Source organism: Convolutriloba macropyga, chromosome 12, assembly GCF_964194025.1.
Source record: "Convolutriloba macropyga chromosome 12, txConMacr16.3, whole genome shotgun sequence".
NCBI classification, from domain to species: Eukaryota; Metazoa; Xenacoelomorpha; order Acoela; family Convolutidae; genus Convolutriloba; species Convolutriloba macropyga.
In genome coordinates this window covers 46,963,321-46,978,741 of record NC_134479.1, presented here as the reverse complement: position 1 = coordinate 46,978,741, position 15,421 = coordinate 46,963,321, and the positions used below count along the sequence as shown (strand labels likewise).

The 15,421-nt window shown below is 33.6% G+C and overlaps 2 protein-coding genes across 2 annotated transcripts in view; both read right to left on the bottom strand.

Annotated features, from left to right (window-relative positions):
- The window catches only part of LOC142350517 (uncharacterized), a 129,063-nt gene extending 124,850 nt beyond the window's left edge, over positions 1-4,213 (bottom strand). The window contains exon 1 of the mRNA XM_075402367.1: positions 3,864-4,213. Within this exon, the coding sequence (XP_075258482.1) occupies positions 3,864-4,213 (350 nt within the window). The remainder of the gene's footprint in view (positions 1-3,863) is intronic.
- A 5,809-nt stretch (positions 4,214-10,022) lies between these two features.
- The window catches only part of LOC142350516 (uncharacterized), an 88,512-nt gene continuing 83,113 nt past the window's right edge, over positions 10,023-15,421 (bottom strand). Inside the window, exon 10 of the mRNA XM_075402366.1 lies at positions 10,023-10,385. Coding sequence (XP_075258481.1) covers positions 10,023-10,385 — 363 coding nt within the window. The remainder of the gene's footprint in view (positions 10,386-15,421) is intronic.

Here is a 15,421-nt window from a genome sequence, read left to right as displayed (position 1 = left end):
AACAATATTTTTATTATGTAAACACAATCTTTATCTTCGGAGCAGATGGTTTTCTACAATAGACTGAAACACAACGCCCATCATTTTAATCAAATCAGCTATATTCATTGAGTCGAATTTTTAAGCAAGCAATTAAACTTTTTAAACCCATGCTACCAATTACCAACGAAAAAATTGTTTGCGCATTTGCTTGTCAAATTTGATCCAAAAATGTGTTTTTGTTTACGATACTGTCCAATTGAAATTGATCCGCTTCCAACAATGCTCTGTCTTCCCTCTGCTAAATTAGAAACGAGGATTGAAGAGAAAAAATTATCTATACTTAACTTCATGGCATTTTTGCAGCCAAAGCGTATAAGAAAATATTTGCCTAAATAAGATAGCAATGCTATCTTGTTTTTTTTTCTGAATGTCTTCTCAATGTTTCACTGGGTCAAGTTGAAGTGAAATTAAGAGACGTAGAAATTTACAGGAACGTTTTTGAACGCGTTCTGAAGAACATAAAGGATAAAATACGATCACTTTCATAACAAAAAACCGGTTTCAAATGAATTCAAACTTTTGTTAATTTTGTTTCATCCATTTGGTAAAACCATATCAATTGCCTGAAATTGTTTTTTGATTTTCAAAAATCAATTTTTAGGGAGCAATTATCTTCATTGCCATTTTTAAATGATCCAAAAAATCACCACATAGATACTATATTTTCCTTTTGAATCAAATGCGACCAACTGAAAACAGTCACAAAGAGTAAAAAGCTTTAAAATTTTTCCTGGAGGGCGACAAAGATAAAGTGAACTTTTATAACGGAGTTTCCAGCACTCAGGTTTATTGTCAAAACAAAAAACAAACGTTGCTTGCTAGATTTCGCTTATGTAGACAATTTGATAAAAGAGATCAGAGATGGGAAATATCTGTTGGTTGCATCTGACTGTCTCTAACATGAACTACAAGTTGAACCCTTTCTATGAGTTACAAAAGTACGTCAGAACAACAGCAGATGCAGTCGAGAAACTGTTAAAGAACAACCTATCTAAAAAGGTGCAGGAAGATGCTGGTACAGAATAATAGGACTCTTCCAGCATTCTTTGTCAGAAAAGTCAATTTGAAGGCCATAAAATTTTCAGCGAAAAAGTCACCGAGGCATATATTGAGTGGACAAATGTTTTTTTGTTATTAATCAATTGCAGAGCTAGGCACAAACCTTTAAATCTGATGTCAACGGGGTAACAAAGTTTGCGATTATGAAAGTGACAAAAGAAGATTTTTCTTCCTTGATATCCTTTCAACGCCTCAGCAGAACTTGTTCATCGGCCATAGTTTTACGTTGGTATCCTTGTGCAAACATCGAAAACCGATCTTCTACTTCGGAAACGATGGAAGCCGACATTTCTTTACATTGTTTCTGAGATTTACGATATACATATAACAAATCCTCCTAATTATATTCTTGTTTTCTCTGGAACCAGTGAAAGGAATGTCTTATGAGTTAGAAGGGATCAAATTAGAGATAAAATCAGTGAAAAAACCAAAACAGAACAGAATTCACTGTAGACTTAGTTTCATTTGCCTCAATGATCATTTTTCCTCAAAACAGCTGGTCCTCTGTCAAAAAGTATTTCAATCGGGAAAAATAATGTGGAGTGGGAATGGTGAGCTGCAGTAGGTCAAATCATCTTTCCGTTAATTTAAATCAAGTGAACAACAACGAATTGAAGATATTTTCCTGAAGTCCTGAAGTTTTTTCATGCTGCAGAGATCTCGAAGGAGAAAGAGCTACCATTGTTGTTGGTTCCAACAAAAACCGTGATCGACTTTTATCTTAAAGACAGCTAACGGATTACCTCTTTCTGACTATCAATATAACACAACAAGAGGTATTTTATAAACGGAGGAATGAATCCTTTCCTGATTCCTTTTTACAAAAATCCAAGCATACTAGGTATCAACGGTCCAGTCAACATATTGGGAACAAGCTGTTGGTCACTTTTGGAACTCTGGCCATGTATCATTCCGTAGGCGATACTGAAGCTGCTCTTTTTGCAGTCATGAATTCGAACAAAGGACTGAAAAACGGTATCTCCAGCAAAAAAAAGAATCAACACATAGAACTGTCTAATCATTTTGGAAAAGATAACAACGAAACATTTTTAGTCAATTGATAACACAAACTGGACAATGCGTTCCATACACCTGTAAAAGAAAATTTACATTGACTTCAATCAATCAGCAGGTAATGGCAGATCCGCATTGCCCTTTGCAAGAAAGTTTTTTCGCCTATAGTCAGAAAACTTGAACGTGAAATAAATGTTCAAGTAGCTCCTGAGCTGTTATAGGTAATTTAAAAAAATCTCCCAAACAAACAGTGAGTTCGATTGAGCAAAAATTTTACAAAAAAATGGTAGTGGATCAAATACAGACAAATTGCATGAATTGAGAACCAACGGTCAAAAACTAAATGAAGTCATTCGTAAGGAGAAGCCATTGACAATAAGTTCATCAGATTTCCTTTAATAGCCATTCTACTGCCGTTAGAGGCAACACACACCACAGTTGATTTGTTCGAAAAACAGCTCCTGCCTAATACCTCTGATACTTTTTTACTCGAAAAGTAGAGCCATCATTCTCCCATACGGTCCAATGCGTTAGTTTGAAGTTTTTCAGTGATAGAAACATTTTGTTAGATTTATAAAATGGTCCCTGAGATTAAATGGACGATTTCTCGAAACAATGATTCTGAATTGAGGTCAGCCACTGACCCGGTAAGTGCAGGTGAACCATACTTCAGCAACAATGCATTGCAAATTTTGTTTTCGAAAGCCGTTGTATCCGCAAATGATGTTAAGTTATTAAACAATAACGGAAATTGTATAAGGTTTTTCATTGAGACTGAGTTTTTGTCCAGAAAGCAGCAAACAATACGTCGCTACTTTATGAATGATTTTTCTGTGTGAACGGCCAAAAGTTTACGTCACCGTTGGTCGAACCGACGAATTGGCGCCTAGGTAATTTCTTGTATCAAACTCTCAGAAATAATTATTCATTGTGACGCCAGCGATTGATTTGTTAACCTACGATAATCACTTACTTTAATGATGCCGCCCTGTGGTTTTCAATGAGAAGGTCTCTGTATGATTTTGCTGTAATTGCCGTATCAAACAAACGTTACAAAGTTATAATAATTGAAGCTAATCTGTACGTTAAAAAATGCCAGTACCAGATGACGTCTTGACGGCCATGAAAAAACTCCGCCGAAATACCTGATGTGCATAGTTATACAATAGTATTGCGGATCTACGAATATATCGCGACTATTTTTGGGCTATATTTCTATTCGACTATTTACTATGTCAGCTGTGTTTTTTCGTACTCTTTAAGTCTTTTTTCTCTTGCCAAAGATACGTTGAACAAGTAGAGCCTCTTGTCAAGCTATGACAAGCTTATCTTTTGCATGTATTACGTTAGGTTGTTCTCTCTCAACCTACTAACAGCCTTAGAAAACGGATATAATGTTGTTTTAGAATCGGATTATGAAGCGCATAATTGAAAAGGAATGCCGTGTTGTAAATTTATCAAAACAATTTGCCAGGATTAAATCAGAGTTCTTTAAAAAAGAGGAGTTGGCTGGAGAGAATAACTAAGCTCCACCTCCGAACAGATTTTGACTCGACTTTAACTAAGGTCATGCAATTAAAGTCAACTTTTACCATCCCCTTTCGACTTTTTTAAAAATTTTTTAGAGTCGATGCCTCGACTAGCAACTAGGGTTGCCCTCGAGACCACGAAAAAAATTCCACTGTTGATACTAACGTTGCCATGAGAAGCGTTGACGCCTTGTCGCATGCAAACAGTACTATGCTAACCTAAAAGGCATGATAGTTCCCTGCTCTATAGTTTTTGGAGAGACGCCATCATCCTTAATTGTGTACGTTATAGAACTCCCAACTCCACCATCAACTTCCGCTTGAAACCTGGCTACAGTCCCATCAAGCCAGGAATTCCAAGTAATAGAACCAACGGGTAAGGATTTCACGATGTAGGTGGCCATTGATTGAAGTCCGAAGAAACCGGATGTCCGGATAGTGACGAAGTATTCATCTCCGGGTGTCAGTGGATGTGTGTCCACATCTCCGATTACTATTTGTCCAGTTGGACTTTGGTCATAAATTTCACAAGGACATTGACTTCCATCGGGTTTGACTGTTATTAGCATAACCTGTGGAAAAAATAAGAACTTTTTAGTTTCTTTAGTTGAAGTCAGCCAGGTATGCGTTCCAAACCGAAATGAAATCTGAACCGGTCAACCTCCAGCAAGGGCAGCAGTATTGCCACCACTATTTAGCGGTGAAAAAAAGTTTTTTTGCAACTCGTTGGCGTTTTTGAGCGGCCGATACAATGAAATCTATCTAAAATAAAATTATCAAACTCACCACTGAAAAACTTCTACAACTCAAGACTTTTGTTGTGCAATGCTAAAACAGACGGTGCAAAACCTCTTGCGTAGATTTATGGCAATTAAACAATCACAGCTACGTTTGACACTAGAACTGCCACCCAGGTCTAAACCTCGACTTATGAAAAGACTTTTAAAGTCTAGTAGGGAGGGTCAATATTGACTAAATACACGGTCGAGTTTCCTAGTTAAAGTCGAGCTACTATCTTTTCATGGGTCGGGCTAAAGTCTTTTCATGACGAAGAAAGTCCAGGTAAGGTTTTTTCATGGGTCCACCATTGGTCATCTCATAACCAACAAAGTCGAGTTAATGTCGTTTCATGGGTTCACCAGTAGTCTTTTCATAAGTCTTTTTTTTCAAAATTAATTTTTTAAAAAAAAATTTCTACTGCTTCTGTACATACAGAAGCAGAACCAGAGCAAGACTAAATAGCTTTGCACCAGAGCAGACCAACTTAAGAATCAGTTGGAAAAATGCCAAAAACCTTAAGAAAGTTGTCAAACCTTAAGAACATAACCGACTAACGTCGGGCGAAGTGCTCTCAAACGACCGGCGAGCAGTTGATTGAAGGGACCTGAGATTAGGGTAATGGACAATGACATCACGCCACATAACAGCCGCTGAAATGCGGCATCAACAAAAAAGTTAAGAAGAGAGAGAGAGAGAGAGAATGCGAGATTAAACGCGAGCGAGAAAGAGAAGGAAAGAAACGCCCGCCAACACGGAGAGAGCGAGTGAGAGCTAGGATTTTTCTCCATGATAAGAATCGACTCTACAACTTCAAGTTTTTTAGACTTGTTAGCAACTAAATCATATAGAAAAAAAACTGAAAGTGCAAAATGCAAAAGAAAAAGTTTACACATTTTGCAGTAGAGAAAATGTTCAAAAACAGTTTTTGACTCTGGATATTTGTCATGTAACCCATCTGCAAGACTTAAAAAGCTTCGTTGGCCTGTATTGATCGTTAAACTCAGAAAAGGACAAAAATATTCAAAAATTTTAAAAACAATTGCAATTTTTAACAAAATCTTGCCAAAATTCGTGATGTTAAATGTTGAGAACACCATTCCATTGTCACAAGAGACTATCCAGGATGCCAATTTCAAGCCCTTAACAGTTTCACTGGTTCATAATGATCAATACACTTGCAACATGACAATTTTTCAAAATTTTTTATAAGCTAAAGTTTATCAAAAAATTGCTCAAACTCGAGTCATTAAAATAAAGATTAGAACTCCATTAACTCTAGAAACTAGACAGTAACTTAGTATCAAACCTCGTTGGAGGTTTCTTGCCTCTTGAGGCTGGATAAACCTAAAAGAAATGACAAACAATTTCAAAAAACTTGAAGACTGCCAAAAAATTTTGCAAAAAAATGCTAAAACTCGTTAAATATTAATATCTTTAGAAACACTCCATTGCATCTAGAAAAGATACAATAACTTGGTATCAAACTCTAGCGGCGGTTCCTTGGCTCTTGGGGCTAGATAAACCTATAAAATGACAAAAAAATCAAAAAAATTTGAAAAAATTGCAAGTTTATATAAACAAATCGATAAAATTTGTGATATGAAAAAGTTGGAAACCAATCCATTACCCCTAAAAACTATGCAGCCAAGTATTAGCAAACCCTTAAGCAGATTTTCTGAACTCACAGGCTGAAAAATCTTGAATAATGACAATAAATGAGAAGAAAAAATTAAAAAAAGCTTTTTTTTCAAAAAAAAAATGCTGAAATTGTTGATGTTAAGATCTTGAAAAAGAATTCTATTACGTCTAAAAACTATACACTGACCTATTATCAAATCCTAGAGGGGGCTCCTTGGCTCTTGACGCTGGATAAACCTAAAAAAACGACAAAATTTTTCAAAAACCTTGAAAAAAATTGCAAGATTTTTTTAAAAGTGCAAAAATTTGCAATGTTGAAATGTTAAAACAATTCTATTACCACTAGAAACTGCACAGTAAACTATTATCAAAACATAGAGTGGGTTGCTTGACATCTGGGGTTGACAAAACTCAAAAAATGACAAAAATTTTCAAAAAGCTTGAAAAAATTTGCAAGTTTTTTTTTCAAAAAAAAATGCAAAAATTCGCAATGTTGAAATGTTAAAACTATTCTATTACCAACAAAAACCGTGCGGTAACCTACCATCAAACCTTAGAGTGGGTTGCTTGACATCTAGGGTTGATAAAACTCAAAAACTCACAAAAATTTTCAAAAAGCTTGAAAAAAACTTGCAAGTTTTTTCAAAAAAAAAATGCAATAATTCGCAAAGTTGAAATGTTAAAACCAATCTATTACTAATTGCACAATTAACTATTATCAAACCGTAGAGTGGGTTGCTTGACATCTGGGTTTGATAAAACTCAAAAAATGACAATCATTTTCAAAAAGGTTTGAAAAACTTGAAAGTTTATTCAAAAAAATGCAAAATTTAGCAATGTTGAAATGTTAAAACCATTTTATTACCACTAGAAATTACACAGTAAACTATTATCAAAACATAGAGTGGTTTGCTTGACATCTGGGGTTGACAAAACTCAAAAAGTGACAAAAATTTTCAAAAAGCTTGAAAAAATTTAGAAGTTTTTTTTTCAAAAAAATGCAAAAATTCGCTATGTTGAAATGCTGAAACTATTCTATTACCACCAAAAACATTGCGGTAACCTGTCATCAAATCTTAGAGTGGGTTTTTTGACATCTAGGGTTGAAAAAACTCAAAAATGACAAAAATTTTCAATAAGCTTGAAAAAATTTGCAAGTTTTTCTTTCATAAAAAATGCAAAATTTCTCAATGTTGAAATGTTAAAACGTTTCTATTACCACCAAAAACTGTGCGGTAACTTATCATCAAACCTTAGAGTGGGTTGCTTGACATCTAGGGTTGATAAAACTCAAAAAATCACAAAAATTTTCAAAAAGCTTGAAAAAACTTGCAAGTTTTTTCAAAAAATGCAATAATTCGCAATGTTGAAATGTTAAAACCAATCTATTACTACCGGAAATTGCACAATCAACTATTATCAAAACATAGAGTGGGTTGCTTGACATCTGGGTTTGATAAAACTCAAAAAATGACAATCATTTTCAAAAAGGTTGAAAAAACTTGCAAGTTTTTTCAAAAAAATGCAAAATTTAGCAATGTTGAAATGTAGAACCATTTTATTACCACTAGAAATTACACAGTAAAAGATTATCAAAACATAGAGTGGGTTGCTTGACATCTGGGGTTGACAAAACTCAAAAAAATGACAAAAATTTTCAAAAAGTTTGAAAAAATTTTTTGCAAGCTTTTTTTCAAAAAAATGCCAAAATTCGCAATGTTGAAATGTTAAAACTATTCGATTACCACCAAAAACTGTGCGGTAACCTGTCATCAAACCTTAGAGTGGGTTGCTTGACATCTAGGGTTGAAAAAACTCAAAAAATGACAAAAATTTTCAAAAAGGTTGAAAAAATTTGCAAGTTTTTTGAAAAAAATGCAAAATTTTGCAATGTTGAAATGTTAAAACCATTTTATTACCACTAGAAATTGCACAGTAAACTTTTATCAAAATAAAGAGTGGGTTGCTTGACATCTGGGGTTGACAAAACTCGAAAAATGACAAAAATTTTCAAAAAGCTTGAAAAAATTTGCAAGTTTTTTTTTTCAAAAAAAAATGCAAAAATTCGCAATGTTGAAATGTTAGAACTATTCTATTACCACCAAAAACCGTGCAGTAACCTATCATCAAACCTTAGAGTGGGTTGCTTGACATCTAGGGTTAATAAAACTCAAAAAATCACAAAAATTTTCAAAAAGCTTGAAAAAAACTTGCAAGTTTTTTCAAAAAAATGCAAAATTTAGCAATGTTGAAATGTTAAAACCATTTTATTAGCACTAGAAATTACACAGTAAACTATTATCAAAACATAGAGTGGGTTGCTTGACATCTGGGGTTGACAAAACTCAAAAAATGACAAAAATTTTCAAAAAGCTTGAAAAAATTTGCAAGTTTTTTTTTCAAAAAAATGCCAAAATTCGCAATGTTGAAATGTTAAAACTTTTCTATTACCACCAAAAACTGTGCGGTAACCTGTCATCAAACCTTAGAGTGGGTTGCTTGACATCTAGGGTTGAAAAAACTCAAAAAATGACAAAAATTTTCAAAAAGGTTGAAAAAATTTGCAAGTTTTTTGAAAAAAATGCAAAACTTCGCAATGTTGAAATGTTAAAACCATTTTATTACCACTAGAAACTGCGCAGTAAACTATTATCAAAATATAGAGTGGGTTGCTTGACATCTGGGGTTGACAAAACTCAAAAAATGACAAAAATTTTCAAAAAGCTTGAAAAAATTTGCAAGTTTTTTTTTCAAAAAAAAAATGCAAAAATTCGCAATGTTGAAATGTTAGAACTATTCTATTACCACCAAAAACCGTGCGGTAACCTATCATCAAACCTTAGAGTTGGTTGCTTGACATCTAGGTTTAATAAAACTCAAAGAACCATACTTCAGCAACAATGCATTGCAAATTTTGTTTTCGAAAGCCGTTGTATCCGCAAATGATGTTAAGTTATTAAACAATAACGGAAATTGTATAAGGTTTTTCATTGAGACTGAGTTTTTGTCCAGAAAGCAGCAAACAATACGTCGCTACTTTATGAATGATTTTTCTGTGTGAACGGCCAAAAGTTTACGTCACCGTTGGTCGAACCGACGAATTGGCGCCTAGGTAATTTCTTGTATCAAACTCTCAGAAATAATTATTCATTGCGACGCCAGCGATTGATTTGTTAACCTACGATAATCACTTACTTTAATGATGCCGCCCTGTGGTTTTCAATGAGAAGGTCTCTGTATGATTTTGCTGTAATTGCCGTATCAAACAAACGTTACAAAGTTATAATAATTGAAGCTAATCTGTACGTTAAAAAATGCCAGTACCAGATGACGTCTTGACGGCCATGAAAAAACTCCGCCGAAATACCTGATGTGCATAGTTATACAATAGTATTGCGGATCTACGAATATATCGCGACTATTTTTGGGCTATATTTCTATTCGACTATTTACTATGTCAGCTGTGTTTTTTCTTACTCTTTAAGTCTTTTTTCTCTTGCCAAAGATACGTTGAACAAGTAGAGCCTCTTGTCAAGCTATGACAAGCTTATCTTTTGCATGTATTACGTTAGGTTGTTCTCTCTCAACCTACTAACAGCCTTAGAAAACGGATATAATGTTGTTTTAGAATCGGATTATGAAGCGCATAATTGAAAAGGAATGCCGTGTTGTAAATTTATCAAAACAATTTGCCAGGATTAAATCAGAGTTCTTTAAAAAAGAGGAGTTGGCTGGAGAGAATAACTAAGCTCCACCTCCGAACAGATTTTGACTCGACTTTAACTAAGGTCATGCAATTAAAGTCAACTTTTACCATCCCCTTTCGACTTTTTTAAAAATTTTTTAGAGTCGATGCCTCGACTAGCAACTAGGGTTGCCCTCGAGACCACGAAAAAAATTCCACTGTTGATACTAACGTTGCCATGAGAAGCGTTGACGCCTTGTCGCATGCAAACAGTACTATGCTAACCTAAAAGGCATGATAGTTCCCTGCTCTATAGTTTTTGGAGAGACGCCATCATCCTTAATTGTGTACGTTATAGAACTCCCAACTCCACCATCAACTTCCGCTTGAAACCTGGCTACAGTCCCATCAAGCCAGGAATTCCAAGTAATAGAACCAACGGGTAAGGATTTCACGATGTAGGTGGCCATTGATTGAAGTCCGAAGAAACCGGATGTCCGGATAGTGACGAAGTATTCATCTCCGGGTGTCAGTGGATGTGTGTCCACATCTCCGATTACTATTTGTCCAGTTGGACTTTGGTCATAAATTTCACAAGGACATTGACTTCCATCGGGTTTGACTGTTATTAGCATAACCTGTGGAAAAAATAAGAACTTTTTAGTTTCTTTAGTTGAAGTCAGCCAGGTATGCGTTCCAAACCGAAATGAAATCTGAACCGGTCAACCTCCAGCAAGGGCAGCAGTATTGCCACCACTATTTAGCGGTGAAAAAAAGTTTTTTTGCAACTCGTTGGCGTTTTTGAGCGGCCGATACAATGAAATCTATCTAAAATAAAATTATCAAACTCACCACTGAAAAACTTCTACAACTCAAGACTTTTGTTGTGCAATGCTAAAAAAGACGGTGCAAAACCTCTTGCGTAGATTTATGGCAATTAAACAATCACAGCTACGTTTGACACTAGAACTGCCACCCAGGTCTAAACCTCGACTTATGAAAAGACTTTTAAAGTCTAGTAGGGAGGGTCAATATTGACTAAATACACGGTCGAGTTTCCTAGTTAAAGTCGAGCTACTATCTTTTCATGGGTCGGGCTAAAGTCTTTTCATGACGAAGAAAGTCCAGGTAAGGTTTTTTCATGGGTCCACCATTGGTCATCTCATAACCAACAAAGTCGAGTTAATGTCGTTTCATGGGTTCACCAGTAGTCTTTTCATAAGTCTTTTTTTTCAAAATTAATTTTTTAAAAAAAAATTTCTACTGCTTCTGTACATACAGAAGCAGAACCAGAGCAAGACTAAATAGCTTTGCACCAGAGCAGACCAACTTAAGAATCAGTTGGAAAAATGCCAAAAACCTTAAGAAAGTTGTCAAACCTTAAGAACATAACCGACTAACGTCGGGCGAAGTGCTCTCAAACGACCGGCGAGCAGTTGGTTGAAGGGACCTGAGATTAGGGTAATGGACAATGACATCACGCCACATAACAGCCGCTGAAATGCGGCATCAACAAAAAAGTTAAGAAGAGAGAGAGAGAGAGAATGCGAGATTAAACGTGAGCGAGAAAGAGAAGGAAAGAAACGCCCGCCAACACGGAGAGAGCGAGTGAGAGCTAGGATTTTTCTCCATGATAAGAATCGACTCTACAACTTCAAGTTTTCTAGACTTGTTAGCAACTAAATCATATAGAAAAAAAACTGAAAGTGCAAAATGCAAAAGAAAAAGTTTACACATTTTGCAGTAGAGAAAATGTTCAAAAACAGTTTTTGACTCTGGATATTTGTCATGTAACCCATCTGCAAGACTTAAAAAGCTTCGTTGGCCTGTATTGATCGTTAAACTCAGAAAAGGACAAAAATATTCAAAAATTTTAAAAACAATTGCAATTTTTAACAAAATCTTGCCAAAATTCGTGATGTTAAATGTTGAGAACACCATTCCATTGTCACAAGAGACTATCCAGGATGCCAATTTCAAGCCCTTAACAGTTTCACTGGTTCATAATGATCAATACACTTGCAACATGACAATTTTTCAAAATTTTTTATAAGCTAAAGTTTATCAAAAAATTGCTCAAACTCGAGTCATTAAAATAAAGATTAGAACTCCATTAACTCTATAAACTAGACAGTAACTTAGTATCAAACCTCGTTGGAGGTTTCTTGCCTCTTGAGGCTGGATAAACCTAAAAGAAATGACAAACAATTTCAAAAAACTTGAAGACTGCCAAAAAATTTTGCAAAAAAATGCTAAAACTCGTTAAATATTAATATCTTTAGAAACACTCCATTGCATCTAGAAAAGATACAATAACTTGGTATCAAACTCTAGCGGCGGTTCCTTGGCTCTTGGGGCTAGATAAACCTATAAAATGACAAAAAAATCAAAAAAATTTGAAAAAATTGCAAGTTTATATAAACAAATCGATAAAATTTGTGATATGAAAAAGTTGGAAACCAATCCATTACCCCTAAAAACTATGCAGCCACGTATTAGCAAACCCTTAAGCAGATTTTCTGAACTAACAGGCTGAAAAATCTTGAATAATGACAATAAATGAGAAGAAAAAATTAAAAAAAGCTTTTTTTTCAAAAAAAAAATGCTGAAATTGTTGATGTTAAGATCTTGAAAAAGAATTCTATTACGTCTAAAAACTATACACTGACCTATTATCAAATCCTAGAGGGGGCTCCTTGGCTCTTGACGCTGGATAAACCTAAAAAAACGACAAAATTTTTCAAAAACCTTGAAAAAAATTGCAAGATTTTTTTAAAAGTGCAAAAATTTGCAATGTTGAAATGTTAAAACAATTCTATTACCACTAGAAACTGCACAGTAAACTATTATCAAAACATAGAGTGGGTTGCTTGACATCTGGGGTTGACAAAACTCAAAAAATGACAAAAATTTTCAAAAAGCTTGAAAAAATTTGCAAGTTTTTTTTTCAAAAAAAAAATGCAAAAATTCGCAATGTTGAAATGTTAAAACTATTCTATTACCAACAAAAACCGTGCGGTAACCTACCATCAAACCTTAGAGTGGGTTGCTTGACATCTAGGGTTGATAAAACTCAAAAACTCACAAAAATTTTCAAAAAGCTTGAAAAAAACTTGCAAGTTTTTTCAAAAAAAAAATGCAATAATTCGCAAAGTTGAAATGTTAAAACCAATCTATTACTAATTGCACAATTAACTATTATCAAACCGTAGAGTGGGTTGCTTGACATCTGGGTTTGATAAAACTCAAAAAATGACAATCATTTTCAAAAAGGTTTGAAAAACTTGAAAGTTTATTCAAAAAAATGCAAAATTTAGCAATGTTGAAATGTTAAAACCATTTTATTACCACTAGAAATTACACAGTAAACTATTATCAAAACATAGAGTGGTTTGCTTGACATCTGGGGTTGACAAAACTCAAAAAGTGACAAAAATTTTCAAAAAGCTTGAAAAAATTTAGAAGTTTTTTTTTCAAAAAAATGCAAAAATTCGCTATGTTGAAATGCTGAAACTATTCTATTACCACCAAAAACATTGCGGTAACCTGTCATCAAATCTTAGAGTGGGTTTTTTGACATCTAGGGTTGAAAAAACTCAAAAATGACAAAAATTTTCAAAAAGCTTGAAAAAATTTGCAAGTTTTTCTTTCATAAAAAATGCAAAATTTCTCAATGTTGAAATGTTAAAACGTTTCTATTACCACCAAAAACTGTGCGGTAACTTATCATCAAACCTTAGAGTGGGTTGCTTGACATCTAGGGTTGATAAAACTCAAAAAATCACAAAAATTTTCAAAAAGCTTGAAAAAACTTGCAAGTTTTTTCAAAAAATGCAATAATTCGCAATGTTGAAATGTTAAAACCAATCTATTACTACCGGAAATTGCACAATCAACTATTATCAAAACATAGAGTGGGTTGCTTGACATCTGGGTTTGATAAAACTCAAAAAATGACAATCATTTTCAAAAAGGTTGAAAAAACTTGCAAGTTTTTTCAAAAAAATGCAAAATTTAGCAATGTTGAAATGTAGAACCATTTTATTACCACCAGAAATTACACAGTAAAAGATTATCAAAACATAGAGTGGGTTGCTTGACATCTGGGGTTGACAAAACTCAAAAAAATGACAAAAATTTTCAAAAAGTTTGAAAAAATTTTTTGCAAGCTTTTTTTCAAAAAAATGCCAAAATTCGCAATGTTGAAATGTTAAAACTATTCGATTACCACCAAAAACTGTGCGGTAACCTGTCATCAAACCTTAGAGTGGGTTGCTTGACATCTAGGGTTGAAAAAACTCAAAAAATGACAAAAATTTTCAAAAAGGTTGAAAAAATTTGCAAGTTTTTTGAAAAAAATGCAAAATTTTGCAATGTTGAAATGTTAAAACCATTTTATTACCACTAGAAACTGCACAGTAAACTTTTATCAAAATAAAGAGTGGGTTGCTTGACATCTGGGGTTGACAAAACTCGAAAAATGACAAAAATTTTCAAAAAGCTTGAAAAAATTTGCAAGTTTTTTTTTTTCAAAAAAAAATGCAAAAATTCGCAATGTTGAAATGTTAGAACTATTCTATTACCACCAAAAACCGTGCAGTAACCTATCATCAAACCTTAGAGTGGGTTGCTTGACATCTAGGGTTAATAAAACTCAAAAAATCACAAAAATTTTCAAAAAGCTTGAAAAAAACTTGCAAGTTTTTTCAAAAAAATGCAAAATTTAGCAATGTTGAAATGTTAAAACCATTTTATTAGCACTAGAAATTACACAGTAAACTATTATCAAAACATAGAGTGGGTTGCTTGACATCTGGGGTTGACAAAACTCAAAAAATGACAAAAATTTTCAAAAAGCTTGAAAAAATTTGCAAGTTTTTTTTTCAAAAAAATGCCAAAATTCGCAATGTTGAAATGTTAAAACTTTTCTATTACCACCAAAAACTGTGCGGTAACCTGTCATCAAACCTTAGAGTGGGTTGCTTGACATCTAGGGTTGAAAAAACTCAAAAAATGACAAAAATTTTCAAAAAGGTTGAAAAAATTTGCAAGTTTTTTGAAAAAAATGCAAAACTTCGCAATGTTGAAATGTTAAAACCATTTTATTACCACTAGAAACTGCGCAGTAAACTATTATCAAAATATAGAGTGGGTTGCTTGACATCTGGGGTTGACAAAACTCAAAAAATGACAAAAATTTTCAAAAAGCTTGAAAAAATTTGCAAGTTTTTTTTTCAAAAAAAAAATGCAAAAATTCGCAATGTTGAAATGTTAGATCTATTCTATTACCACCAAAAACCGTGCGGTAACCTATCATCAAACCTTAGAGTTGGTTGCTTGACATCTAGGTTTAATAAAACTCAAAAAATCACAAAAATTTTCAAAAAGCTTGAAAAAAATTTGCAAGTTTTTTCAAAAAAATGCAATAATTCGCAAAGTTGAATTGTTAAAACCACTCTATTACTACTGGAAATTGCACAATTAACTATTATCAAACCATAGAGTGGATTGCTTGACATCTGGGTTTGATAAAACTCAAAAAATGACAATCATTTTCAAAAAGGTTTGAAAAACTTGCAAGTTTATTCAAAAAAATGCAAAATTTAGCAATGTTGAAATGTTAAAACCATTTTATTACCACTAGAAATTACACAGTAAACTATTATCAAAACAT